At 36.4% G+C, this 26,213-nt stretch overlaps 3 protein-coding genes across 5 annotated transcripts; all 3 read left to right on the top strand.

Annotated features, from left to right (window-relative positions):
* On the top strand, positions 1-4,613 carry LOC103723963 (O-fucosyltransferase 23-like). 2 transcript variants are annotated; one of them, XM_089926705.1, is made up of 3 exons: positions 1-135; positions 2,321-2,415; positions 2,547-4,613. In XM_089926705.1, the coding sequence occupies exon 3, from the start codon at positions 2,855-2,857 to the stop codon at positions 4,214-4,216; it is 1,362 nt and encodes a 453-aa protein (XP_089782831.1). In that variant the 5' UTR covers positions 1-135; positions 2,321-2,415; positions 2,547-2,854; the 3' UTR covers positions 4,217-4,613. The 2 variants fall into 2 exon arrangements, with proteins under 2 accessions (XP_089782831.1, XP_089782830.1); XM_089926704.1 differs by having other exon boundaries at positions 54-353.
* Positions 4,614-7,099: 2,486 nt separating this feature from the next.
* LOC103723965 (porphobilinogen deaminase, chloroplastic-like) lies at positions 7,100-18,120 on the top strand. 2 transcript variants are annotated; one of them, XM_088708967.2, is made up of 5 exons: positions 7,100-7,505; positions 10,201-10,606; positions 16,409-16,612; positions 17,421-17,598; positions 17,716-18,120. In XM_088708967.2, exons 1-5 carry the CDS (start codon positions 7,315-7,317, stop codon positions 17,826-17,828), a joined length of 1,092 nt encoding a protein of 363 aa, XP_088565093.1. In that variant the 5' UTR covers positions 7,100-7,314; the 3' UTR covers positions 17,829-18,120. The 2 variants fall into 2 exon arrangements, with proteins under 2 accessions (XP_088565093.1, XP_088565094.1); XM_088708968.2 differs by lacking the exon at positions 7,100-7,505 and adding an exon at positions 9,112-9,186 and having other exon boundaries at positions 10,196-10,606.
* Positions 18,121-24,182: 6,062 nt separating this feature from the next.
* On the top strand, positions 24,183-25,986 carry LOC120111833 (uncharacterized protein PHLOEM PROTEIN 2-LIKE A4-like). Its single transcript, XM_039129751.2, has 3 exons — positions 24,183-24,315; positions 24,884-24,996; positions 25,343-25,986. Exons 1-3 carry the CDS (start codon positions 24,274-24,276, stop codon positions 25,716-25,718), a joined length of 531 nt encoding a protein of 176 aa, XP_038985679.2. The 5' UTR covers positions 24,183-24,273; the 3' UTR covers positions 25,719-25,986.
* The last annotated feature ends 227 nt before the right edge of the window (positions 25,987-26,213 follow it).

The raw sequence follows: 26,213 nt of genomic DNA, 5'->3' as shown, positions 1-26,213 counted from the left end.
GAAAGGGGCATTTTGGGAATCCCAGAAGATACCCACCCCCAAAGAAGCCAGCTGTTTCAGGCTGGCTTTCCCATCCTTTTTGCTGATGAAGGCTCCTGCACACCCCAACAAGGCAACAAAGCTGCAGATCCCCCTGTGAGCACAAAAAGCCATAGACATTTAACTCTCTCTCTCTCTCTCTCTCTGTCTAAATTTGACCCCCCCAATATGAGTGTCAGGTTATAGAAACTGGAATTGCAATCCCTCCCCTTTTTGTTTCCTAATCCTGTCTTTGAGATTCCTCCCACCCCCATCCCTTTTTATGTGGTTTGTTGGTTGTTCTTGTACAAGCTTTATAGAGGCTGGCTGTCAGGGTATGTTTTTGAGGTGTTGGAGTTCAATGATAATTTCATGATATCAATTTCCTCTCAATCATTTATAGATGTGATATTGGATCTTGTTCTGGATTGGAATTTCTTTCTTTCTTTGTTTCTTTCTTTCTTCCTTTTTTTTTTTTGCTGAAATTATGGATTTATATGGAAATGGTCTCCTGGATCTTTTATTTGTATTTTTCTTTAATTTCTAAATTCAGATGGTTTTTTTCTTCTGTTGTTGATTGAATATGACAGTTTCCTTGTCAGAGTGCATTTTTGGTGGTATTGGAAATCATCTGCACCCTCATAATAAAATCTTGTACTTGTTGCAAATTATATTTAGTTATTATGAGGGTTTTTGTTGGGACTATTGATTTGGATGTGGGCAAGATGGGTCCCTAACGGAGCTTAGATTCAGAGAAATATGTATTTTTTGGGAACCCTCTGTTTTTTTTTTCTTTTTTTTGGAGAAACTGTATCTAGTATGGATGGAAAATCTCCCGCAAAGATTCTTTTGTTGGAGAAGAAGATGGGAATTATCCATCGATTCATTTAAGGAGAAGATGAAATGAAAAGAAGATTCATTTTTAGGTGCGATGTTAGTTTCTTGGAGTTTGGATTTGGATGGAGAGTGAGTTTTTTTATTTTATTTCATTTTTTCCTATGTTGATCAAGAAGGATTTCCCTGTACCTTTTCCTGTATCATGTTTTGGTTGATTTACAGAGGCTCAGGTTGAGGAGTTGTACAGGATTTTCTTTTCAGATTGTAGTGATGGGTTTTTAGGAACTATTGTTTTTGGTGTGCGCATGAGTAGAAAATGGGTCTTTTCGGTGCTTGTACTGAGTAAAAAATAGAAATTTTCCAATCTTTTCTTTCACAAATGATTTTTTTCCACTTTCTCTCTCTATTTATTTTTTGCTGGCTTGGGAGTTTTGGTTGGATAAATGGGGATTGGGATTAACTTTGCTGGGATATTGTTTTGTGTTGGGAATGTGGAAAGTCAGGACTGCCGGGACTTGAAATGATGTTTTTTTTTTCTGTTAAATTTTGTTAACATAAATAGGCTTCTCTTGAATTCTTTTTATTGTGCCGTTGCAGAAGACAAGAATTTTGGAGATTTTCTATAGCTGCTGTTGAAGTTTTTTTTCCTTATCTTTCTGTATAGATTTTTTTAGTGGGAACTGTATGGGGATCCTCTCCTGTTCAGGATCATTTCTGAGTGCCTTTTTAAGAACAATTTGTATAATGAATAGGTAGTAAGAGCTCTATTGTTGTTTCTCTTTCTTTTTTTCCTAGGGATTGGATGAATGAGTTATTTTTTGTAGAAATATACTTTTCTTGAAATTTTCTTTATTGGGTAAATTGGAAGATAGGATATTATTTGAAGGGTAGCTTTAGATTGGATTAGATGCTTTTAAATTTAAAGATCAGAGCAATGTGTTTTAATGGAGCTGCTGTCTTGTTTGGTGGATGTGTACAGATGAAAAAATTGGAGCCTAAAGAATATGAAAATAGTTTTAGTTTTATGTATCACCTGGATGCACAAGGATATTCCCACATGAGGAACTAAGGGGTTTACACTGCTGAAACCAAAAATAAAGAAATGAAAATGAAATATTTTTTCTTGAAAATATACTTATTAATATCTGCAGGGGAAATTAGGTCTTTTAGAAGCTGGGAAGGGTATAATTTGAAGGATTTCTCTATCTTAATCGTATGCCATGTGGTTCTCAGTTCATTACTGTAATGCAATGCAAGGCCGGTTTGCCAACTGTTTTGCTTAAACAATGATGTTTATGTCTTCTGGGGTTTCTTGAATGTAATGATAAGGTATTTTTGATTATATATGGTTTTGGGCATGTAGTAAAAATTTTGGAGCTTGTCTATGGTTGGCAATGAATATCTGTTTCTCAAGAAAAATAAGATGAGGATTTCTGAATCCTTTTTTTTCACTCTTAATTTGCAGCAAATGGTGAAACTGAAGATTGGAGAAGGGTTAAGGATGGATTCAGATGCATGTTCCTTTGAATGCTTAAACCTTGGGGGTCATTGACTCATGAGGTATGTGCCCCAGGTTCCTAAATACTGAGCTCTATTGACCAATCAGGATTTTGTGGCGGGAGTTTTAAAGATCCTTTGATATCCGCTTCAGTTGCTCATGTCTTCATGTTTCCTATCATCTTTGTCTGCAGATCTGATGGCATGGTTGGAGAGAATTGTTCATCTGAACAAGATAACCAACCAGGGAAAGATTTCATATATTTCTTACCAGTGTCGGAATAAATTGGAGTTTGTCCTTTTAGTGTTGTGAATGGTGTGTGACTGGTGATTTTTCTCTCCGCCTTCACCTCCTTGTCCTTTTATGCAAAGATCCATGAGTATTAGTGGACCTTCCTGGGTTCGTTACCTTTGGGATATCATCATTATCAGAGCATGCCGATGTCATAAAAGAAGATTAGGACAAAGTAGATCCATTGGATGAGAAAGAAGATAGATCTCGATGGATTTCACGAGCTCACAATTTCCTAAGCTGATCATGTGCCATATGAAGCCAGTTATATGCAGGTGCTTTGTATTGGTAATCTTCATTCTTGTATTCAGAACTATTCTCCTTTCTCCCTTCCCTGGTGTTCATTTGTTTCAACAGAGGGGTTCTTTCTGGATACCTGCCTCTACTGCTTCTAATTCACAATTAGGCGTCAGAAGAGACAAATTTGTGGAGGTTCCTCAGATTATTTGGGGTCTAAATAATCAGAAAATAGCATTTGCAAGAGCAATTTTGACTGCAAGATTTTTGAATCGAACTCTTCTAATGCCTAGCTTGAGTGCTTCTCTGTTTTACAAAGAAATTGACTTACTGGAGCCAATTTCATTTGATAAGTTGTTCCATTTTGAGAAGCTCAATTCCCTCTGCCATGGATTCGTCCGGTTGGGCCGTTATTCTGATCTCTCAAATCAAACCAAGCCATTTGAGCTCCAGAAGGGAAGTGGCAGGAAGTGGACCATAGAGCGAGACTTGAATCAGTTAAAACAATGCAGGGATGATTCAATTGACAAGTTTGAGGTAATTCGGATTGTTGGAAAGCATCCCTTCCTTTGGCGTGATCATTGGGCTGTCAAGGACTACGCAAAGATTTTCGAGTGTCTGGTATTGGTCGATGAAATAGAAAATGAGGCGATGAAGGTTATATCCAGGATTAGAGAGATAGGTGCTAAGGAAAGAAGTAAAGTTGATATTGCTAAGAAAGAATTTAACTCAGATGGTTCTGTAGACCAACCTGTGCCTTATATAGCTGTCCACATGAGAATAGAGAAAGACTGGATGATCCATTGTAAGAAGCTGGAGCAGAAATCAAATATCAGTCAGATCTGCAGTAGTAAAGAGGAGATTATGGAAAGGGTAGCCCACATTACTGGCTTACACCAGCCAATCGTGGTTTATCTTGCCGTCGCCGACAGCCTCCTAGAAGATGGTTCTATGTTGAGTGGTTGGAAAGATGGCCTTCTTCCTTATGAGAAAAAGAGATTAGGGGTCTGGAATATCTACGAGAAGTACCCTTACCTCATCCGGTCTGCAATCGACTACGAGGTTTGCTCAAGAGCTGATGTTTTTGTTGGCAATAGTTTCTCTACATTTTCCAGCCTTATAGTGCTATCAAGAACACAGAAGTTGATCAGCATGGGCATTCCAGGGGCATGCGGAATTGATATCAGGCTTGCTTCATATGCTTTCAATATATTGGGAGAATCTGGGGGCCCAAAGATATGGATGACAGATATGTCTGCCTCTAGCCTTCAAAGCATAAGCTATGGGACTAACAATGTCTCATGCTATAGCAACTGGAAAGCAATGATGTTATAAAACCAAGTTAAGCGGATGGATGGTGTATATTTTGGGAAAGGTATTCTTTTATTATATCTCATACCGGTTGAGTGCACTATTATTGGTGACCTCTTGTGGATCACACTCCTTTAAAGCTGGCTCATTAGTCGGATATCTATGTGCAAATGCAGTTACTGACTTGCAACTGTTGCATAACATGACACAATCTACAGCATTATTGGCAGGTGTGGTATGTGAATGATACAGCAAAAGCATTTCACAATGTTATTCATGTTGAATTTATTTAATTTTTTTATAGCATAATGGGCTGCTGATCTCTTGTTAAGCCTCAGTCATATGTTGATAGATATCGAACTGAGAAGGCCTTTTTGTTTGTACATGTTAAATAGAAGAAGAGATGTTGCTTGTTTCTTTATTTTTGAGACTGCATTCATGTTTTGGAAGCTAGGACTGTCATTTTCTGTTCCGAGTCATGATGCATTATCCTCTTAAGTGTTCATGAAAGTTGCTAATCACAAAAATTATGCTCAAGGTCGTGATATAATAGCTATGAATAGTTATCAACTCCCGAGAAAGGGTAGAAGAATGGGATCTATTACGGGACATACAATGTATTACAGACGTATGATCATTATGCTTCAACCGGGTTATTCTATTTCATCTCTTATAGAGAAAAAACTTAAAGTAAAATACTTAATAATACGGCGATACATTTATACAAAACTTCTACCCCGAGCACATGTAATGGAGCCGTAGACAAGTGAGATCCAATCCACGAAATAATTTGATCTATGGACAGCATATATGTGGTAAGAAAATGGTTAATCATTTGTTGACGATAGCATGTTTTAGCTGTAGTTAGAAAAGGGTTCAGATTTCACTTGCCCTTCATCAAATATGTTCTTTTTGTCTCCCTCTGAACTTGGAGAAGATTCAAATCATGTTATACTTTCAGTGGTTTTTTCACTGACCATCATGAATGGTCCTCAATGCTCCTCTAAGCAGAACCTATACCAGATAAAATAATCTTCTTTAGAAAAAAAACATAAAGGAATGGAAGGGCTTCGCCTCATTGTTAACTAATCCAATTACTCCGAAAATTTAAGCTGATATGAAACGTGCTGGCGAGGTATATCAGGCTTAACAACTAAAAGATGGTTAGCTATTAAAAATGTCAGGTTGACTCATGAAGCAAAGCCACCATCAGAAAAATATCAAGGTGGCTGGGGAGTTCCAGATTTCTTTCAGGCAGCCAGCATTGGACCAACTGAGCACTGATCACCAAATATTCATCAGGACTAAAGGCTGGTTTCCGAGTAATTCCCACCATATGTAATTCACCTCAAATCCCCGAGCAATGCTCACCGCATGAATAGTCCGGTTTGATCTTAAATTTCCGTAGTTGGTTTCCAATAGAGATTGAACTAAAATTCTTATTATTAGATTGGCATGGAGTGAATGGAGATTACTAAGTTATTATTATTAGATTTTGCTATTGACATGGTATATATTTGTCAGTATGTGATTATTATTGGCCTTGGTAGCGGACCGACATGCTAACCTTGGCATCAGCCCACTTGCCAACCCGAGTAGTTGACTGAGCTACCAACTTGAGCTGTTATACCGACCAAAACAAATCGACTCACCAATAATAATGAGCCACATGTCTCCAATTCAAAGCACATTTAACGCTGTTAAAGTCCATTAAAGAGATGGTTATAATATAGTGTACTTATGCATTGCATGACGGTGACAATGGTTGAGCGGTTACCGCACAATCTGCACCACCAAGATTTATGGTGTATATGATGTGCGGGCCGTTACCAAGCAGTTAGACCCATGTTCATCTTACTCGGTAACGGACATTAACCTTCATTTCATATAAACAGTGCCCATGGAACCTCTAAATTTGTTTTTTTTATATGCGTTCACTATACTTTCCCTCTACGCTCTCACTTAGTCTCTTTAAATATCCATTGTTTCTCTAAGATTTCTACCTAACTTAAGCATTGAAAGGTCCCCCGCTGAGCAAACTTCGGTAAGTGGACTTTCTTTTCTTATTCTTATTTTCAGGTAGGATGGTCAGCGCTAGGTCACCTTCTTTATCTAAGCACAGCCATAGCCAACCATTCTTACTAGTTCGTCCGAACACAACCACAACCACAATAATCTCACCAACCAATCTTTTCAGCTCGGAGTTTGTCTAACCTCATTAAGTTTAGATCTTGGATTTGGAGGCTAGTATGAGACAGCAAGTTGGAAGAGGGCCAATCTCATTAGAATGTGAGAATACAAATGGATGCAAAAATTGAGTACTTCCAAGGTTGTCTCTCCCATCAAAATTTTGCAAAAAGATGCCATGGAAAAAAAAGAAAATTCTTTGCAGAATGACCCAATATAAGTAATATCAAGTATATGAGGCAAAAAACAGTAATACATCGTACCTCCCATTCAAACTTGAATAAATTCATAATCTTCTTACCCCTCTATTGGATATATATTTTTGTAAAATTTTATAATATATATATATATATATATATATATATATATATATATATATATATTAGATGGTATCCGAGAATCCAATCTTAAAACGTTCCCAATTTTAATATATTTAAATTTTAAATTTTAATTTTTTTCTAAATTCTATAGAATCTTGCTAAACGGATTTTATTAGAATTTTGGCTAGATCGGATATTCGAAAAAATCCATCCGCTCGTCATCCTTAAAGCCCAGCTTAACGTAGTTGGTCCGAAAAGTCTCCTGAAGCCATACCATTTTCCAATTAAAAAAATATATATTTCCATTTCAAGCTACGCCATTTCGGGTCGAGCAGGGAGTAGTTGGGTTCAGGTTGACCCACTCAAAACTCAAAATTTCCAGCCCTCAATCCCTAAAGTGAAATCTCCCTTCTTTACACCGCCGGAAAAAAAAAGCACGAAAGTGAGATCCAGAGATTAAAGAGGTGTTGGAGAAGTGGTGTGATTGGTCAATCCAAACTCACATTATCCCCTCCCCAGTCTGATCCGAGGCTGGCTTCCAACCACCACCATCTCTTCTTCTCCTCATTGTCAATCTTTGGTCTTAGCCCAAAGGAGTAACGGGCGCTTATCGCCATGAGGGCCACCGCCTACCAACCTCTCATCACCGCTCCGGCCAACCTGAGGCACGGGAGGAGGCCGGCGTCCTCTCGATGGCTCCCCTCGGTATCCCCCAGGAGGAGGGCCGCGGTCGTCAGAGCGGCCGTCGCCGTGGAGGAGGAGGCTAAGACCAAGGTCTCCCTCGTCAGGATTGGCACCAGAGGGAGGTAGGCTTCGTTGCTTGGTTTCTATTTCAACAGATCTTAATTCGTATAATTTGTGTGTTTTTGTTTGATACAAGTGCTTGGCTGAGCTAAATATGGGGAATTTCCAGATAAACGTTGGATTTTTAGCTTCTTTTATATGGATTTTTGCTTCTGTTGGACTCCAGTGAGGTTTTCCATGTCATAAATTGGATTTTTTTTCCCTTCTGGTTTACTTGGATCTTGGGTTTTTGTTGTCTAGTGAGGTTTTCTTTTTAATGGGTTGGATTTTACCTTTTTTGTAGTCTAGTGAGGTGGCTGGTGTTACAGATTTAATGGGTTGTCATCATCATTATTTTAATTTAGTTTTATTTTTACTGTTAAGTATTTTCTTGAAGGTTCCTTTAGTTGGGATTTTTCTTTTAAAAATACCTTTTTGAGGCTTGCACTCGGTTTGGCATCTTTTTGTGCGTCAAGGTTGGCAGTCTTAGTAGAGTTTTAGTTTCATATTTGTTCATTTCTGTAGGCATCTTTTTTGTTTGAGTGACAAAATGGGGCTGTGGAGTTGTCTTGAGCTTTATTTCTAGAAGTTGTGAGGCTTTAGATCTAAGTCTAATTTGAATTACTTAAGAAATCAGTGGGGTATTTTAGGGCTTTAAAGAGTGAGAAATTGTTGGACTTTAGAGAGTAGTTAGGATGGATGAAGTGTTAAAGTTTTAATTAATAATCATCTCTTGCATGGTATTATTACTTGGACCTTGGAGAATTTGGCATGGCTTTGTGGAATTGGGGACTCATCTTCCTAGACTTCTTATTGTACTTATGAGAGGAGGGTAACTTATAAGAGATGTTATGAGGTGATAAAAAACAGAATGACCTGTTTCCCAACTCTCAAGAAAAAAAATGAGGGGATCTAGAGTTTGAGGAAATGCTATGTTTCATAACAACAAATTTTTCTTGAGATAGAGGATGAAAGAGATGGCAGCCGAAAGAGGACTTTTAAATTAAAACCCTCTGTACCAACAGGATTTATAGGACTCTTTATGGTGTACAGAATTTATATTAAAGCTAAAAACCTTTTGGTGAACTTTATTGTTATAAAAGATTTAGAATTAGATAAAGGATAAAAACTATGTAATGTGTGATAGAGAAGATAAGACTATCAGTATCCAATCTTTAATCTAAAAGGAACTTCTGAATGTGGCAGTAAAATGGAGGACTTTTTTAGCAATTCTTGCATAAGAGCTCCAACACCTGTCTGTAGATTTGAGTAGATCAATCTGAACTAAGACTAGAAGTGGTGGGCTTTGTATGGAAGTTCTTTTTGGTGCTTGATTTGGGTGAAGGAATGTGCTAGCAACTACGAAAAAGAATATTGATGGTTTTAATGATTGCATCTAGGGAAGATCTGGTGTAGTAGATGTTCTCTTATGTCATTGTGTATAAATCAGGTTATGGATTCTGTTTCTTTTTCATGCATTTGGTGTAGTAGATGTTCTCTTATGTCCCTGGTAGGCTATCTTCTTAGACTGTTTGTATCATTTATTGGACCTTGCTGCATGTTATCGTTGATATAGTGTTGATTTTTGATTTGTTGATGAAGTTCTGGTTATCTCAGGACAGATAAGTCACCTTCATTGTACCGATGAAAGAAGATGGGATCTGTCTTCATTCAGTGTCAGTTTTATCAGGTTTTATGTATCATGTAACGTTCCTTTTCTTGTGTTCTCTCTGTTTGTACGAGAAGACTTTATATCAATACAGTTCAGTCTTGAGGCTTTGATCTTAATAAATACTGCAGTAGATTTAACACTGTTTTTAAATTACATCTTTTCAAATTCTATGCTGTCTTGGTTGCTTGTTATTCCTCAGGTTAGATTCTCAAGTATCCATTGCTTCTCGTGCGCTTAAAAAGGAAGGATATTGCACTTTAGTTGTAGTTATTTTCTAGACATCAGTCACCTTAGACATGTGTGTGATAATTTCTCTCTATAGATGATATGGTTTTCAGCCTGTTTGTTTTGCCTTTGGTTGGATCTTTGTCTGTACCATGCAATTTGATATCTAAAGATTTTTGATTTGCAAACAAAACTAATAACAGGAAATACCTCCAGCCCCATTCCAATCACGCCTTCTTTCTTATGTCTTTTATTTTTATGCCTTTTTTTATAAATTTTACTGTTTGTGTTGAAATCCTTAGAAATAAAATCTGGATGTTTCAGCCAAATCTTATTATAACTACTAGGTCATGTAGAAATAGCCTTAATTGACGCACAGTTGGTTCAGTGACTCAATAATGTACATGGCCTAAGATTCTTGCACAAAGAGTTGTCACTTAGGGTAAAATGTGGACACTGAAATTAGTTTATCCTGTTGATCACTTTCAAACTGAAAAGTGAGAAAGTTTTGGCTAGTCAAATAGGCAATTAATTTCCGTCTGTTCAATAATTTAAATCTGTTGCTGGATGGTTTATGGATATTTTAAATTACCTCTACCTTTTACTATAAGTCATATTAACTTTGCATTATGTGATTTTAAGTTCATGGATCAGTAGCTGAATTCCCTTTCTTCAGATATATTTCAAACAATTCAGTTGTTCATCTGGCAATTCATTATGTGTACAATGTTGCATGTGAATCAATATCAAGTGTGCTTGAAAACTATGCTTTTTATTTATACTTTTTGGATGATATTCCTTCTGATGGATATGTAGGACAGTCCACTAGCACTTGCGCAAGCATATGAGACACGGGACAAACTCATGGCAGCTCATTCTGAGCTAGCTGATGATGGAGCTATCAAGATAATAATTATTAAGACTACAGGTGACAAAATACTCAGTCAACCACTAGCAGATATAGGTGGCAAAGGTCTTTTCACGAAAGAGATAGATGAGGCCCTCTTGGAGGGCAAAATTGACATTGCAGTTCACTCGATGAAGGATGTTCCTACATATTTTCCCGATGGAATGATCTTACCATGCAACCTTCCCAGAGAAGATGTAAGGGATGCATTTATTTGTTTGACTGCAAATTCTCTTTCAGAGCTTCCAGCTGGAAGCATTGTTGGAAGTGCTTCCCTTAGGAGACAGTCTCAAATACTCTATAGATATCCATCACTCAAAGTAAGTTCTTAAATGATGTCATGAGTTTTACTTTTCATTTTCTAGGAATAACCTGATATGGAAATAGTGACTTCATTCTATCTAGCCATATAGCACAGGCTTAACTGCTTAATGGGTGATTTGCTCCATGCAATTTCCCCAACCTTCCTATTGTGTGAATTTTTTTCCTCTACTGGTTTATTAAATGGACCCAACTTGGCTATTTGAGAAGTTAAATTTAATTTCCCTCTTCTCTTTAGTTTGCCACTTTAAGGATTTATTAAGATGCTGAGTTCCCTTGGATAGTTTCATTCAGCGCTTTGATGCTCATGGTTATGATCTTGACAGTAACATTGCTCTCCCTCCAGTTATCATTGAATATAGAATCCCAAAGTTGTATGTGACTGAAATACTGTTTTGAGAGCTAACTTGTTCTTCTTTGTGGAGTTTAAATATGTAATTAATTAAATTTAGCACATTCGCAAGAAGCTTCCATGCGAAGCAAAACTCTTGTTATTCAATATATGATGATTGATATTTTTTAACTCTTGGTTCAAGGTGGTGAATGAATTGCACTTGTACATGTCTAAACAAGTTCAAAACCATCTTGAAAGTCTTGAAAGCTATTATTACTTGACAATTTTTGTCATATGAAATGTGAAATTCAAATTCATGGAATATCCTTAGGTCCCTAGTGATAGTTTGCTACCTCTTTTCTTTTCTCTTCTTTCTTCTGTCTTTGTCTTCTGTTCTCGTGAAATCTGAAAGCTATTGGATCAACCAAGGGCATATAAGATGAGCATTGAACACAAAGAATGATGAGGTAATCAAGGAGTTACAAAGGAATGCTGGGAGATGGCATTGGTTGCACCAGATAACGATTAACACAACTGCATAAGTTATTAAGGGCATGTGAAAGAAGATGGTGTTGAAATGTGTAGGAAAGAGACCTTAGAAGGATCAAAGAAGATTTGCTAAACAATATGGGAAGCCACCGTAAAGGATTCAAACAGTCTGGATTGATTGAGAATGTAGGATATGATGGGAAAGAATTGCAAAGAGGGATTGACATAGTGAACCCTGACCAATTTCTATAAGACCTGTTGGTCTGCATAGTTGTACTAAAGCTTATAACAGATTATGTGGAACTAGCAAGCAAGGTAGGTTGCATGTCTTGAGATGTGATAATACACTGACTGCTTCGCATATAACTGATAGACATTTCTTTCTCAATCAATTCATCTGCATCAACCTTCGATATGATGGATACTATTGCAAGAACAACATTTGGGCCATTGACCTTGTTAGTTCAACATTATTTGCTAGAGGCCTATCAATACTGTCAAAATCAGCATCGGAAAACCTTTTCAACAGCACAACATAGACTTAGATCCAACTGCTTAGCTTTAGATATCTGGTCGGTGGAAGCTATAGAAAATAAAAGAGGGGAGAAAGAAGAGGAAAAATTCAGCTTGTTGTATGAAATTCTGCAATTTTGTTCATTAAGACATGTATGTTTCTCTTTAAGTGTAATGTTACTTGTACTGAAAATGGATTTATTTTTGCATAATGCAATCCTAGTTGAGTCTAAAATTATCACACATCATGTCCATGCTAGTCAAGACTAGTTAGTCTGCATGCTGAAAAGATATGCAGCAATGCTGTAAGATAAACAATCTACACCACCACAATGCACTGGTTGAACTGGCTTTCCCCCCTTCCCATCTAGGTTATTTTAAATTATTCTTGTTGGGCACTAGACGTGTTATGAAAAAAAAAATGCATCATTTAATCCAACTAATTTGACACCCCAGGCCATGCTAGGGATATGTGCTACTTGTTGCTAGTTATCTTAGCTATATAAAATTTTCATTTATAAAGATAGATCAAATTGAATAATATGAAGTGTCATCATTATGGAGAAAACAAAATAAATGATTAGAATAAACTACAGTATATTGTAGAGGTTTAAAATAAATAGCAAAGACAATATTCAAACTAACCCCCCCCCCCCCCCCCCCCACAACAACAACAAAAAAAAAAGGTAGGATAAATGCATGCACTAAAATACTTGCCAATTTGCATTTGCATGTAATATTGTGTATCGCTGTACATTTTGTTTTTGGTTAGTACAAATCACAAACATTGTGTCATGCCAATGGTTGTGATATGAATTGCATATTACATCATGTTTTGATCTGGATTAGCCAATTAATTCAATGCAAAACTCCTACATGGAAGTGTTTCCTTGCGCTTGTAAATCAGATTAAAGTTCTTTAGACTTGTCTTCAAGATGCATTTCTTTTTATGGAAGTGCTTCTTGTTAAGAGCAAAACAGTGTGGAATCATGTGTATTAACTCTACCGTGTTTGCAAACAGAACATGACCATCCAGGCCATGCTAGGGATATGTGCTACTTGTTGCTAAATTTTCTTAGATATATAAAATTTTCATTTATAAAGATAGAACAAATTGAATAATATGAAGTGTCATCATTATGGAGAAAACAAAATAAATGATTAGAATAAACTACAGTATATTGTAGAGGTTTAGAATAAATAACAAAGACAATATTCAAACTAACCCCCCTCCCGCCCCCCAACAAAAAAAAAAAAAACAAAGGTAGGATAAATGCATGCACTAAAATACTTGCCAAATTGCATTTGCATGTAATATTGTGTATCGCTGTACATTTTGTTTTTGGTTAGCACAAATCACAAACATTGTGTCTTGCCAATGGTTGTGATATGAATTGCATATTACATCATGTTTTGATCTGCATTAGCCAATGAATTCAATGCAAAACTCCTAAATGGAAGTGTTTCCTTGCGCTTGTAAATCAGATTAAAGTTCTTTAGACTTGTCTTCAAGATGCATTTCTTTTTGTGGAAGTGCTTCTTGTTAAGAGCAAAACAGTTGAATCATGTGTATTAACTCTACCGTGTTTGCAAACAGAACATGACCATCCATCCCCAGCTCCTGCTTTCAATTATTTACTTGTTGTGACATGTTAAAGCTGCTATGTAACTCCAGTTGGTAAACTATCTTTTTTGCTGCTTTGGCACGGAAACATTCAATGACACTAATGTTAGTTTATTATATTCTAGTAATTTGTTGTAATCAAGATCCCATTTTCTTACTTCATGGATCTTTTTCAAACTCTTGCTTTGGAATCCTTTGACACAAAAGTTCCAGAATACATTCCGATAAAAATGGAATGACTGCCAAAACACAAGCAGTTCAGACCTTTTCCTTGACAGATGGATATACCATATCACCATCTCCTTTGCTGCTTTTGATGGCCATAGTCATGATCAAGAGACCATATTCTGTCCAGTTGGGCAAGTTTTGCATATCTAATTACATTTTATTTTCTTGTGTCATAATGTATTCCAATTCCTTAGTTGGGTTTTATTTATTCTTAACTGGATCTTGACATGTGCAATGAATGTGCCTATGGACTGCTATTTACCATGGAAACATGGGATTTGAGGGGAAGGGTGCAGATAAAGTGTATCATTAACAATTATTGTCAATTATCTAGTAAAGGATCCTGACAACCTGAACGAACTGTAGCTTTAACAATTTTCTGCTCAGCCTATTCTTATCAGCTGTATGTTTTCTCTTGATCTGGCTAGAAAAGTACACAAAACTTTGGCCATTGAAATTTTATCATTGTAGTCTTGCTCAATCCACTAGACTGCAATCCAAGCAAGCCAAAGGATATGTTTGTTCCTAATCCTTAATTATATATTTCTTTTCTTTGAATATGATGGGCTTTATTTAGGGCTAAATGCAAAGATGTGGATCCCTAACAAACCAAAATAAAGATCTTTAATGAGAGTAAGCAGAGGTCTGTGGCATGAAAATGGATCTTGTACATTTATCATTGGGGTACCTTCTTGATGGGTAGAGAGAGTTTCTAAAACAGAAGGGATCTTTCACCATGCGGCTTTACAGAGGGCTGTTAAAAAGGAGCTCAGTCAATAGTTCATTTTTTCAAGCAGCTGGGAGAAATTTATTTCCTTTTAATCAGACGAGAGAAGGGACAAGGGAAGAAAGGAAAGGGTCTGCTTTAAAAAGGGGGCTGTTTTAAGAGAGAGTTGGAGTGGAGTTTCTTTTCCACGAAGAGCTGTCACCTCATGTTGCCATGTCAGCTCTGTAAGCAGCTAATTGTCCCATATTAGGGTTCAAGTAGCATTTTTCCTTTGATTGCAGGTCATTCTGGGCCTGGACTTGACATGTAATTACAGGGCCTACAAATATCCAAACCATTTCGGGCAAGGCCCAAGCCTAACCTGTTACAGCTCTATTGCTCCCTACATTTTCCATACTCTTTGGTTTAGCCTACTGTACCCCTTCTGGACACTTAAATCTGGGAATTGGGATGAAATTCAAACATGGTTCTGTAAGAAGAAATTCCTAGATGTTGAGAGGATCTGATGCTTAGACATGCACACACAGCCAACACAAGAACCTGAGTCCATGTAACACAGATAGCATCTTGCTCCTTTTCCCTTTTCTCTTAATACCCTGTACTTTAAATGCCACACAATGGTTCATACTAAATTTTGTAATGTGACATGGGATCTTGAGATTGAATTACGGAATATTTATTGCCTTGGATAGAGGAATTAATGGTACCGCAGAGTCATCCTAATCCATGTTGCTAATGTTCCAGTCTTCAAACAAGAACTAGGGGGCTCGTTCGACCTGACACTGGTTAGATGTGAGGTCGAACATGTCCCGCTTTGCCCTATGGCACTAACCCTATTGTGCATATATTGTTATGGGAAAAAGGTGCTCAGATGTGCTTACAGTCTTATTACTGTATCCTACCACAGGACTTGAGGGGCCTTTCGGTGCCAGATAAGAATATATAAAGCTTGAGGCCATAGCATAGTATATCATAGAAAAATATCCATCAGACAGAAAAAGGCAGCTGACATATGGTCGACCTATATGTATGATAAGCTGACCTCAAAATGCTCTTGGAATACTTCAGTTATTTTATTAATTTTTTAGAAATGCAAAAACAGCCTTCGACTTGTAATCTTTATAAGGACCACTAGGACTTCAAAATTAATTTCTTGATTTCTAGAAAAAGTATAATTCTCTAATCTATGGAGTCTAGAAAGTCTAAAAGGACTTAAAGCCTGTTTCATATTCATCTTAAAAGTTTTAAATTGGACTTGTAATCTTTATAAGGATCACTAGGATTAATTTTCTAGGCAACTTAAAGAGTTCCATATGTTTGAGCTACAAAATCGGGACACTAATCTTTTGTTTGTATGCTTCCATGCATGGAATGCCGGTCCGGTCTTAGACCGGTACCGGAACGACAAAAAAATCTGTATTTTTTTCGCACCGGTACGATTTTTTTTTTTTTAGAACCACAGCGCCGTGTGCTGTGGTTTTTGAAACCACCGCGTACCGGCCGGTACGGTACCGTACCGGTCCGGCCGGCCACCGGTACGCCGACCGGTGCCGGTATGGCGGACCTTGCTTCCATGTATCCTGGGAACAAGTTTGATGTTTATTCATCTTTCCGAATTTTTTCATCTGAAATTTATTTCAATTAATTCCACTCTTTTCAATTTTTTTCATTTTATGGTTTCCTCACGACTTGCTTCAGTTCAATTTCTTGTTTAAATATTCTTAGGTACAAACCTTTCTATCGTAGTAGGCACTTTCCATGACACGAGGATGAGATTCTTTTGTCTGTCTGCTACTGTGACATGTTTTAGAATAAGATATGTAGTGTTCGATGATGTACTGCAAAAATTATGAGGTTTTCACAACCTGCTTGCTTTTGTAACTCAGGTGGTTAACTTCAGAGGCAATGTTCAGACACGGTTAAAGAAATTAAATGAAGGGGAGGTCCAAGCAACCATGTTGGCACTGGCAGGGCTTAAGCGGCTGCATATGACTGAGAATGTCACAGCTCTACTATCAGTCGAAGAAATGCTTCCTGCAATTGCTCAAGGTGCTATTGGAATTGCTTGCAGAAGCAATGATGAGAAAATGGTGTGTGCTGCATGATGTGGTAACATTAATTTCATTTATGAGAGTAAAAGGAATGGGAATCAAACTTCATTGTGGTTGCATTGTTTTAATGACTTTTCTGGTATCCATACATGTTGAAATATAATTTAATATTATACAAATCTGTGATGTATCTAGAAATGGAATGTACGATTAACAACTTTAAAAAAAAAGAATTTGCTTGAAATCCTACACTGTTTCACAATTCACTTGAAACCTAACAGAAACTAAAAATTCTAACTATTATTCCTCTATGATACCTTTACCATTACTCAGTCGAGTCATATTTCTAACCAAACCTATACTTCTACTGACACCTCTAGCCTTTCCTTGCATATGCACATACGGACACCCACACTTGTATATATATACTTACACATATATATGTGTATTGAAATGTCAAATATGTGGTTAGACATAAAAAAAGCTTTGATTTGGGGTGGGTCGGTTAAAACCAACGAACTTGTTTCATTAGTGGGCTCTGTTCTATTTTGGTTTAATCCGTATATGACATGCAGTTCATCTTTAACTATTTTTGCAAGAAACTTGCAACACTTAGTTATTTTTGATTGCTAAATAAAAATTCAGGATATATGCATAACGCCACTGAATGTCTCTTTTCTTTCCTCATTCTTTTTGCTTTTGTTTTGTTTTTCTTTTCTGGGACGGAGGTATCAAAATTTTGAGAATAATGCACCCTATAACTTGTACTTGATCATCATACTATTATGTCAATCGTTGTGCTTACCTGCTAATATTGGGTCTGGATCAATATTTACTTTGTAAACAGGCTAATTATATAGCTTCGCTGAATCATGAAGAAACCAAATTAGCTGTGGCGTGTGAAAGGGCATTTCTTGAAACCCTAGATGGGTCCTGCCGCACTCCAATTGCTGGATACGCTTACCGCGATAAGGATGGATATTGTGTGTTCAGAGGTTTGGTGGCATCCCCCGATGGAACTCGAGGTAATGTCATGTTATATCTCAAGTGAGAAAGAACAGAAGAAAATATCTCTAGAATTGCTCCTTGTGATTGATTAACCATCTTATGGGCCTTCTTTTTTCTTCTCAAAATAACCTCAGTATTGGAGGCGTCAAGAAAGGGATCATATGCTCTCGAGGAGATGGTGTCAATGGGTAAAGATGCTGGAAAGGAATTGCTTTCAAGGGCAGGCCCAGGTTTCCTTGATTGGTAATCGTGTATCAAAGTGCCTGATGAAAAAAGAACAGAGACTCTAGCAAAAAAAAAAAAAAAAAAAAAAAAAAAAAAAAAGAAGAAGAAGAAGAAAACAGAGACCAAGAGCTTCAGCATTGCCTTCCATTTTTTATTTCTTATTTTATTTTTTCCCAGGCGTGAACCATTAGATGTTCACCAAATTGAGTTGTAACATGATAAATGTATTAATGTCTTGTACAACGTTTCTAGCATTTGATTAACCCATGCTACATTCAGCTGAAATGAAAATTCCATTTTTGTTTCCTCTGTAACAGTGTTGATGGAAAAACTATATCCTTACAAATTAATAGAATATTTGCTACCACTCAGAATGAGAGTCATCTTGCGTAAATTAATATGAAAAGCCAAAGATATTTAGTGGCTCTAACCGATTTGCTTTTTTGTAGAGATATCTCTATGCTGGTTTCCAAGACCACAACGTTCACAAATCTAATTTGAATGATTTATGCAGGATAACCTTTTAAACATATTTACATAAGATAATTTTTTAGGCCTTGAAAATTTGAATGACTAAATCAAAAATGCCGCAACTATAAACCATCATGATCAATAGTTTTAAAATAAGGCAAGACACCGCTATCAATTCTCAGAAAAGTCATATGGTATTTGGTCATGGGCACTCTAGCAATCAAGCAACTCAATTCATAAAATAAAGTTTTTTTTTAAAAAAATTTGAGAATAAATTAGAAATCCCTCCTAAAGTTTATATTTATTATATTTACATTCAATAGTTCGTAAAATCTAACACTCACGCCTAGTTAAATTAATAGTATTAGTAAAGTCATTTACCTCATGTAAAAAGTCGAAAGTGCCTTGGGTGGGAGGAAGGATGCACATATTTTTTTATCGTTGGGTGCCTATTATATTACTTAAAGTTATTTTAGTTATTTAAATTTAATTTTTTTGTAATCAAATAGTGGCATTTGGGTTCCAGTTACGGTTAACAATTCGACTAATATTTTGTTAAGTTATGAGTTAAAGAGTTGGATAAAAATAAACTTAAGGATGGTAAGCGTAGATTTTTCAGGCTATTGATTGTAAATATAATTTACTCCTAATCTCAGAAGAATTTCTATAATTTGCTCTAAAATTTAATTTACAAATTTAAATTTGAAAGATGTTATTCTGATTAGAACTATGAAAACAAATCAAATAATGATCTTTCATTCACCAATTGCTCCTTCACAAGCCACGGAAGCTATCTTGAAACTTAGGGATAACTTTAGAATTAACTATTCCATTTTACGGAGTGGAACAGATTCTTCCAGAGTGAACTGTGTTAATGTTGAGTTAATTCATTAATGAGAGAAACCCAATTACAAATAAATAAATGAGTCGAATATGGGTTTATATTTTGTTAACCCAACTACAAATGAGTCGGGTTGAGGGTTTTTGGCCCTGAAGTTGACCCAACCCAAACTCAATCTGACCTGACCCAACCTGTCGCTAACCCTAGTTACAATGCAGTGGGAGCGTATCCTTTGAATTTAAGAATTTCTGGCAGATTCATCCACAGTTGCTTTGCATTTAGGCAATGAAGTAGGATATGATTGATAGTTTTGGAATTCTAGTTGAAGAGGAAAGAGGTAAAGCTAACATTCTGTCCTTGAAGATCGGAATCTTCTTAGGAGTAGCAGTTTTCCATTGAGAAGAATAGAAGGAGCATCTCAATCACCCGAAATTCAGAAAAGTATACGAGGATTTGATGAAGAATTATGGTCTTTTGTTAATTTCCAATGAGGTACATTTGGATCCTCACCAGGTCTCATTGAGTTCAAGAGGTTCTATAATTCCTGCCTCTTGAAATGTTCCAGTATGCCTTTCTGTAGCTAGTACCTTTTGGTGAGTCTAGCTTTACTGAAGTTGAAATCTGGGTGCCTGGTCCACTTCAGGTTTCAGGGAGGTATTGGAGAAGTTAATACAACAGGTGGTGGTTTAGTACATTAGTTATAGCATGACATGGTTAGTGTGCTGTCCTCTTAGGTTTTCTTATTTGATCGGTAAATTATGTGGTTGTATGTAATGCATTGATTCATGAATACTTGTTAAATGATGAATTGGAGGTTCAAAATTAGTATCAAATTAAGGTACCTACAGATGCGACGATCTTTTTTGAAAATCTTGCGTTTCATTCTCAAATAATGGGTCTTTTGATCCAAACCATCTTTAGGTTTTGAGTCCGTGAGCATATGCATACTTGCTCAAGATTTTAAATTCCGTGGGATGGCGGTGTCCCGATCTCTCCATAGAACAGGATACTCTATCGCCCCGCTCTCTCCATAGAATGGGATGTTCTACTGTCTTGCCCCATCCAGACAGTAGTTCTGATAGTGTATCCTAGTAGATATCCACCGTGTCTCTTTACTTTTTTTTTTTTTCCTATATTACTTTCTTTCTTTTTTTTCTTTCACCTTCCTTTTTTTTTTCTTTTTTTTTTCTTATTCTTTTTTTTTTTTACTTTTTTTTAAATCTTTTCTTCTTTCCTTTCCTCGCACTTCTCTTTCTCCATATGGATAGGTTTTGAAGTCCGGACGCATCAGAGTCTGGGATGCCCCACCCCGGTTGGAACCTAAAACTTGTACTTGCTTATCAATTAAAAGTTGAATATATTTTTTTTAACAGATAGTTTCCATTGATAAGAGATCGTTGGTAAGCATATGATGACATGTTTCTGAGTCTTCTGACCGTTCTTTGATCAGTTATCCTAATAATTTTTGCTAGTTTGAGTGCAGTGGTAAATAGATCGGTAAAATGAATGGTGAATAATGATTAAAGCTTCATCAAAACTCTCCCCTAAACATGGCTCACTGAGATTCATCGATAGGCTATATAAAAAAACAAACTTCACCAATTGAAAATCCAGCATGAGAGGAAAATTTTTGAGTCAGCGACCTTTCTTTTGGCGGAATAAAATCTCGTTCAACCCTGTGACTGGTTACAAACACAAAATTTATCATCAAATCTGTGGAACCAAGGATAAAAGTGAACCAAGAACACCAATCAGATGGTTGGATGCCATTTTCATTTGTCTATAGCCTATCCTTCGGCAAATGGAAAGCATACTTCAAGTTCTGGCATCAGAGAGGTTGAACCCTGCGAAAATATTTTACAACTTTCACCAGATATCGCTACTCAAATGGAGTTTGGGGGGATTCTCCCCTTTTTGGCGGGGAGAGGGGCCGCGCGGGAGCGATAGGATTCCCCCCTTTACTCTTTGTTTTTTTTTTTTGATAGTTTTGTTTGATGCCGTTCATTTTTTTTTATAATAGTTTTTTAAAAATTAATAGTACCTTGCAGTAAGATTTTTTTGTAAAAAATAATTATTTTTGATGTCGGCTTGGTGTGATCATATTCTTCCCTAGTAAAGCATGCTATGGGAATGAAATCACGAGAATGTAATGCTGCCTGCTGTTCCGTTTGAAATGCACAAGGAAAAATGAGTTTGAAACCAAGGGGGATATTTGTCATGACAAGGATAGAGAATAATATGCACCTTTGGATGGCCGCCATCAGCAAAAGACTGCATTAAATAATAGGCATTTTTGTTGTTTGATGGCTGTTCATCTTCTGATGGTGGCTTCTTAAAGATGAACAACACTGCAAGGACATTCTGGTTGAAGAAATTTCTGCGAAAAACAATCATTCTTGATGTCGGCTTGGTGCGATGGTGTGTTGTCAGCTATGCGAAAGAGATCATATTTTTCTTTTGTAAAGCATGCTATCTAATTGGCGTAAGAGAGAGAGAGAGGGGAATGGAATCACGAGAGCATAATGTTGCTTGTTGTTCCATTTGAAATGTACGAGGAAATGAGTATGAAATCGAGGGGGTATTTGTCATGACAAGGATGGAGGATAATATGCATGGTTGGATGGCCGCCATCAGAAATAGACCACATCAAATAATATGCATTCTTATTGTTTGATGGTCGTTCATCTTCTAATTTGATATTTTTTCCCTCAAATCACTCAACTCTAATTTTCTAAAAAGTTTAAGAAAATTTAGAAACTTTGGAAAAAGTAGGTTATAGATCTCCTTTTCTTTTATTGATGATTAATTAAATGAGATATAACACACACACATATACATACATACATATATATATATATATATATATATATATATATATATATATATATATATATATATATATATATATATATATATATATATATATATATATATATATATATATATATATATATATATATATATATATATATATATTAGTGCGATCCATTCTTTTACAATTTATGTCGGATTTCTTTTTTAGTTCGAATAGAATTTAGCTTTTCTAAAATAAACATTACTAGTGAAAATAAACATTACTTTGAAATACTCTGCCAAATTCTTTTTATTGGAAGTGACGCCTAATCAAAATCATTCTCAAAAAAAAAAAATGCTTTGACCGGCTTGTTTCAGAGTTCAAATGATGAAATATGGGCCTGATTATTTGGCGCATTGCATCTTTCATGGATGAAACCACATCATGAAGCTCAAAAAGTTACTCAATTTGAAAAAATAATTATTTTAATCGAATGTCGTATGTCCAAGTTATGGCTTCTAAAAATTTGTATACGATTTGGTTTTCCTATATGGCAGATCTCTCCTGGACCTGTCTAGCCTAACTTTTAGTAGCCGAAATAATCCACATCGAGTCTAATAATTTTTCTAAATCAATTTATATCTTTAATCATTATTTTAGGGACCAACGTGCATAAACATTATAGGTAGTTTAATTTTCCAAGGATGATCAAAATTACATATATGATGGTATAGCTAGAAATTTTACTTGTACAAGCTTAGAGGCATCGATCCCGTGATACAAATTAAAAATAGAAGCAAAATATTAAGGTGCCATTTGACCTCGCTTCATTTTTTCTATTTTTAAAATAAAAAAAATATGCTTTTGCCTTTCTTCTACATCTTAAAAATATAAATATATTATGCATAATAATTATTTTTTTGAAAAATAAACATGGTGGTGGTGGCAACAACGGTGAAACTAGCCATGAAGACAAAGAGCAATGGTGATGATGTTAGTGGCAGGGCAACGATGAGATAACGAAGGCAGTAGCGACAACGACGATGGAGGCAGCAACGATATTGTGAGGAAAGAGTGGTGGCAAAGGATGGGAACAATATTCCGAAGGTGAAAATGGTGGTGGAGGTGATAACAATGATAGCTGATACGGTGATAATGACAGCAACAGTGTGGATGGTGGCAGCAAGGATGATATGCGAAGATAGTAACAATAATAACCAGTTGCAAACATCAAGGCGATAACAATGATAGGGACGACACTGATGGGTATGATGACAAAAATAGTGGTTGCAGTGAAAAACATGAATTTATTGTTTTTTCTTTGATAAATAAACTAACTAATTTTTTAATTAATTTATTTTTATAGAAATACTAAATATTTTTTAAAAAATATAAAATCGGAACAATGGTATGCATATGTTTCTACATTTTTATGTTTAAAATTAGGAAATAAGAGAACCAAAGGGTCTCTCAAAATTACCAACCAGCCGCTGTTGTATGATGACGAGGATGGTGATAGAAAGATCAAATTTCGCAACCGACGTATTCGATTCCAATTCCTTTTTCTGAAACTCTCAGCCGCATCCTTCTTTTTCGCCCGTGGTTTCTTTCATTCACACCTTTCTTTCTCACGCGATATGGCCTTTTTCCTTTATTCCTTCCCCTCGTGGGCGAACGAAACTTCCGTTTCCGAGGTGAGCAGCGTGCCGGCCGAGGAGGCAGTGAGAAGGAAAAGATTTGGTATGGTCCCTCCCGGGGAAGAAACTTATTCCAGGAAAAGACGAGTGCAAGAAAAGGAACATGCATGCATGGATTGTTCCCAGCTGCCAGTTTTGGAGTTAGCCCATAGTTTCAAAAAATTCGTGAAAACGGATTGATCATAGTATATATATATATATATGTTCTGGGTTTAGATGACTATGTACTTTGTGCTGCAGCCATAAAGACCAGCAAATCATAGATTCATTTAGGTCGATGTTCGCATTAGATGATATTCTGGAGAGCCTTCGGAAATGAACTGAAGTCGGCAGACTTTGTCTTGGAAGGCGAGTTAGGTATTATTCTAAGACGTTGTCTTAGAGATATTCACGTATCAAACTAAATGACGAATACTTGTGTGTGATGCCTAACATGGTCTTATCCTCCACGTATAACTTTATCAAAGAAGTTATACGGAATCTTGCAAGCCTGGACGGTGCTAAAAGAGTTAATGGTCTGATGATTCAAAACTTCTTTTCAATAAAAGCGGATTCCTTAGGCATAGCTCAAGCTTATATATATATATACGCTATATAGATAGTTGAGGTCCAAAGGGAAGAGTGCAGGGTTAACCGAAGAGAAACAAAGCAGACGAAATTAAAGATGAGCCACCAAGCCCATGGCCCTCACTGGACAGGTGATCATGTAAGTTGGAAACAAATCTTGTTATTAGTTTTTCATATTGGTTAAAGGAAAATTTCGAGCAGTTTCGTCGGAGTTTTAGATTAATATTATCAAATGGAAACTATATATATATGGGCTCTTGTAAGAATTGCGTAAAACAAGTGAAGAAATATGTTTGATGCTCTAAAAATTATGCATCGCCACATTTTTCCCGAGCATAAAACGATCTTATGTTAAGATTGTTATGATTGTATGCTAATTTGATCAAGATGTATGCTCATGAAAAATATTTACTCTCTGAAAAGAATTCTATGTCATAATTCATTGGTTTGCTGTGAATATGTGAAAATAAAAACAAAAAAAATTGAAATATTTTTGACAAACAAGAGAAGATTTGATCGTTAATCTTTTGGAAATGATATTTTGACATAGGACTACTCCAATATATGTGCAGATTTATATTTGATTTTTTTTTGTCAAATAATGAATTTTTTCCGATTTCCATCTTTCTATTCAATCAACTTTCTCATGCCTAGTTGATGCATGATACTAATAACAGATACAACTACTTTTCATTACGTTTTCACAGGGAGTATCGGAAGATAGGGATGGCTTTCACTTCCGTGCAAAAGCTTTGGACATAACGTGGGGCAATGACTCAAGGTTCTGGCAGTGGGTGCGCCTAAACAAACATGAATCAAGGTATCAGACATGCATTTTTTTTTATATTAAGTATTATTATCTCTTAAGTAGGCGAACAAAAGATGACAAAAAATGGAACATAAAAATTATGGGTGCACATTGTGGATGATGGTTCAGATTGGCAACCAAATCTATCCCACAATTTGGCCAAATAAAAATATGGCTGAAAAATATCAGCCTGTTTGATCTAAAGGTTTAGCCTGTACTCGACGACCCGATGTGCCCTGGTTTTAGACCTGCATTTTGTGCAACCACTAATGCAAATCTCAAGTGCGAGTGCTTGGGAGCCCTAACAGTAGCTTTTAAAATGATGCTAATTTATGCTGATTTTTTTTTTTTTGGCCAGTAAGTTGAAGTTTGATGAAGGTGCAGAGCTCATTCAGGTGAACTGGATTGAAGTGAAGGGGACCTTGGATGCAAAGAAACTCTCTCGTTCAACATATGAGGTCCATTACATGATCAAGTTTAAGGATGATGCGTTTGGGTGGCACTCATCCCACATCACATTTCAAGTGACCTTACCAAACGGGCAAAAGAGCAGGAAAACTCTAGTCCTGGAGAATTATAGAAAAGCGTGCAACGTATGGCATGAGATCCATGGTGGGGAGTTCAGCTTGATTTCCGGCACCAGGGGCAAAGTGGCGTTTAGCATGTATGGAGATGATAGTGAGTGGTGGAAGGGAGGGATCATTCTTGGAGGTGTAACAATCAAGCCTAAATAGGCCTAAGATCGAGCTTTCATTAGATAAAAGTTGATGAGTTTGGATCCTCTACCATGCATGCTTTGCACCGCAGAGAGTTGTACATCATCACCACGTTACCCAATCATAGAGACGGATATATAGCTATCCAATAGCATAGGAATCCTATTATTAGTGTTGATGAACATGTTGCTGTTCTAATTCTAGTTGGTTACTTTGACATTTAATATTGTCGCTGCCTGGCTTTTATAATTCTATATGATTTACTCTTATGTGCATTGGATTGGAATACCTGTGTTGGCTGTTTGGATTTGTTTTGTGTTTTTTCTCTTTTTTTGCCTAAGTAAAAAAAATATACACGTTGTGTTTTCACAGGCTATCCATATAAATATTACCAGCAGCGCTATTGTATAGTTCATTGAGTGAAATCATTTTTTATCCCCCCCCCCCCCCCCCCCCCCCCCCCCCAAAAAAAAAAAAAACCTATGAATAGCAATGCAGCCATCACAAATGTGG

This window comes from Phoenix dactylifera, chromosome 12, assembly GCF_051530095.1.
Source record: "Phoenix dactylifera cultivar Ajwa chromosome 12, Ajwa_hap1_PhDact_Kaust_v1.1, whole genome shotgun sequence".
Lineage (NCBI taxonomy): Eukaryota > Viridiplantae > Streptophyta > Magnoliopsida > Arecales > Arecaceae > Phoenix > Phoenix dactylifera.
Note: the sequence above shows the minus strand (reverse complement) of the source record. Positions and strands in the feature narration are given on the sequence as shown.

Excerpts from the sequence above, each read along its gene's own strand:
- LOC103723963 (XM_089926705.1), top strand. The coding sequence starts at position 2,855 with ATGGATTTCACGAGCTCACAATTTCCTAAGCTGATCATGTGCCATATG.
- LOC103723965 (XM_088708967.2), top strand. The coding sequence starts at position 7,315 with ATGAGGGCCACCGCCTACCAACCTCTCATCACCGCTCCGGCCAACCTG. Across the intron at positions 10,607-16,408 it reads ATAGATATCCATCACTCAAA|GTGGTTAACTTCAGAGGCAA; the intron begins GTAAGTTCTTAA and ends TTTGTAACTCAG. Across the intron at positions 16,613-17,420 it reads GAAGCAATGATGAGAAAATG|GCTAATTATATAGCTTCGCT; the intron begins GTGTGTGCTGCA and ends CTTTGTAAACAG.
- LOC120111833 (XM_039129751.2), top strand. The coding sequence starts at position 24,274 with ATGAGCCACCAAGCCCATGGCCCTCACTGGACAGGTGATCAT. Across the intron at positions 24,316-24,883 it reads CTCACTGGACAGGTGATCAT|GGAGTATCGGAAGATAGGGA; the intron begins GTAAGTTGGAAA and ends ACGTTTTCACAG. Across the intron at positions 24,997-25,342 it reads CTAAACAAACATGAATCAAG|TAAGTTGAAGTTTGATGAAG; the intron begins GTATCAGACATG and ends TTTTTTGGCCAG.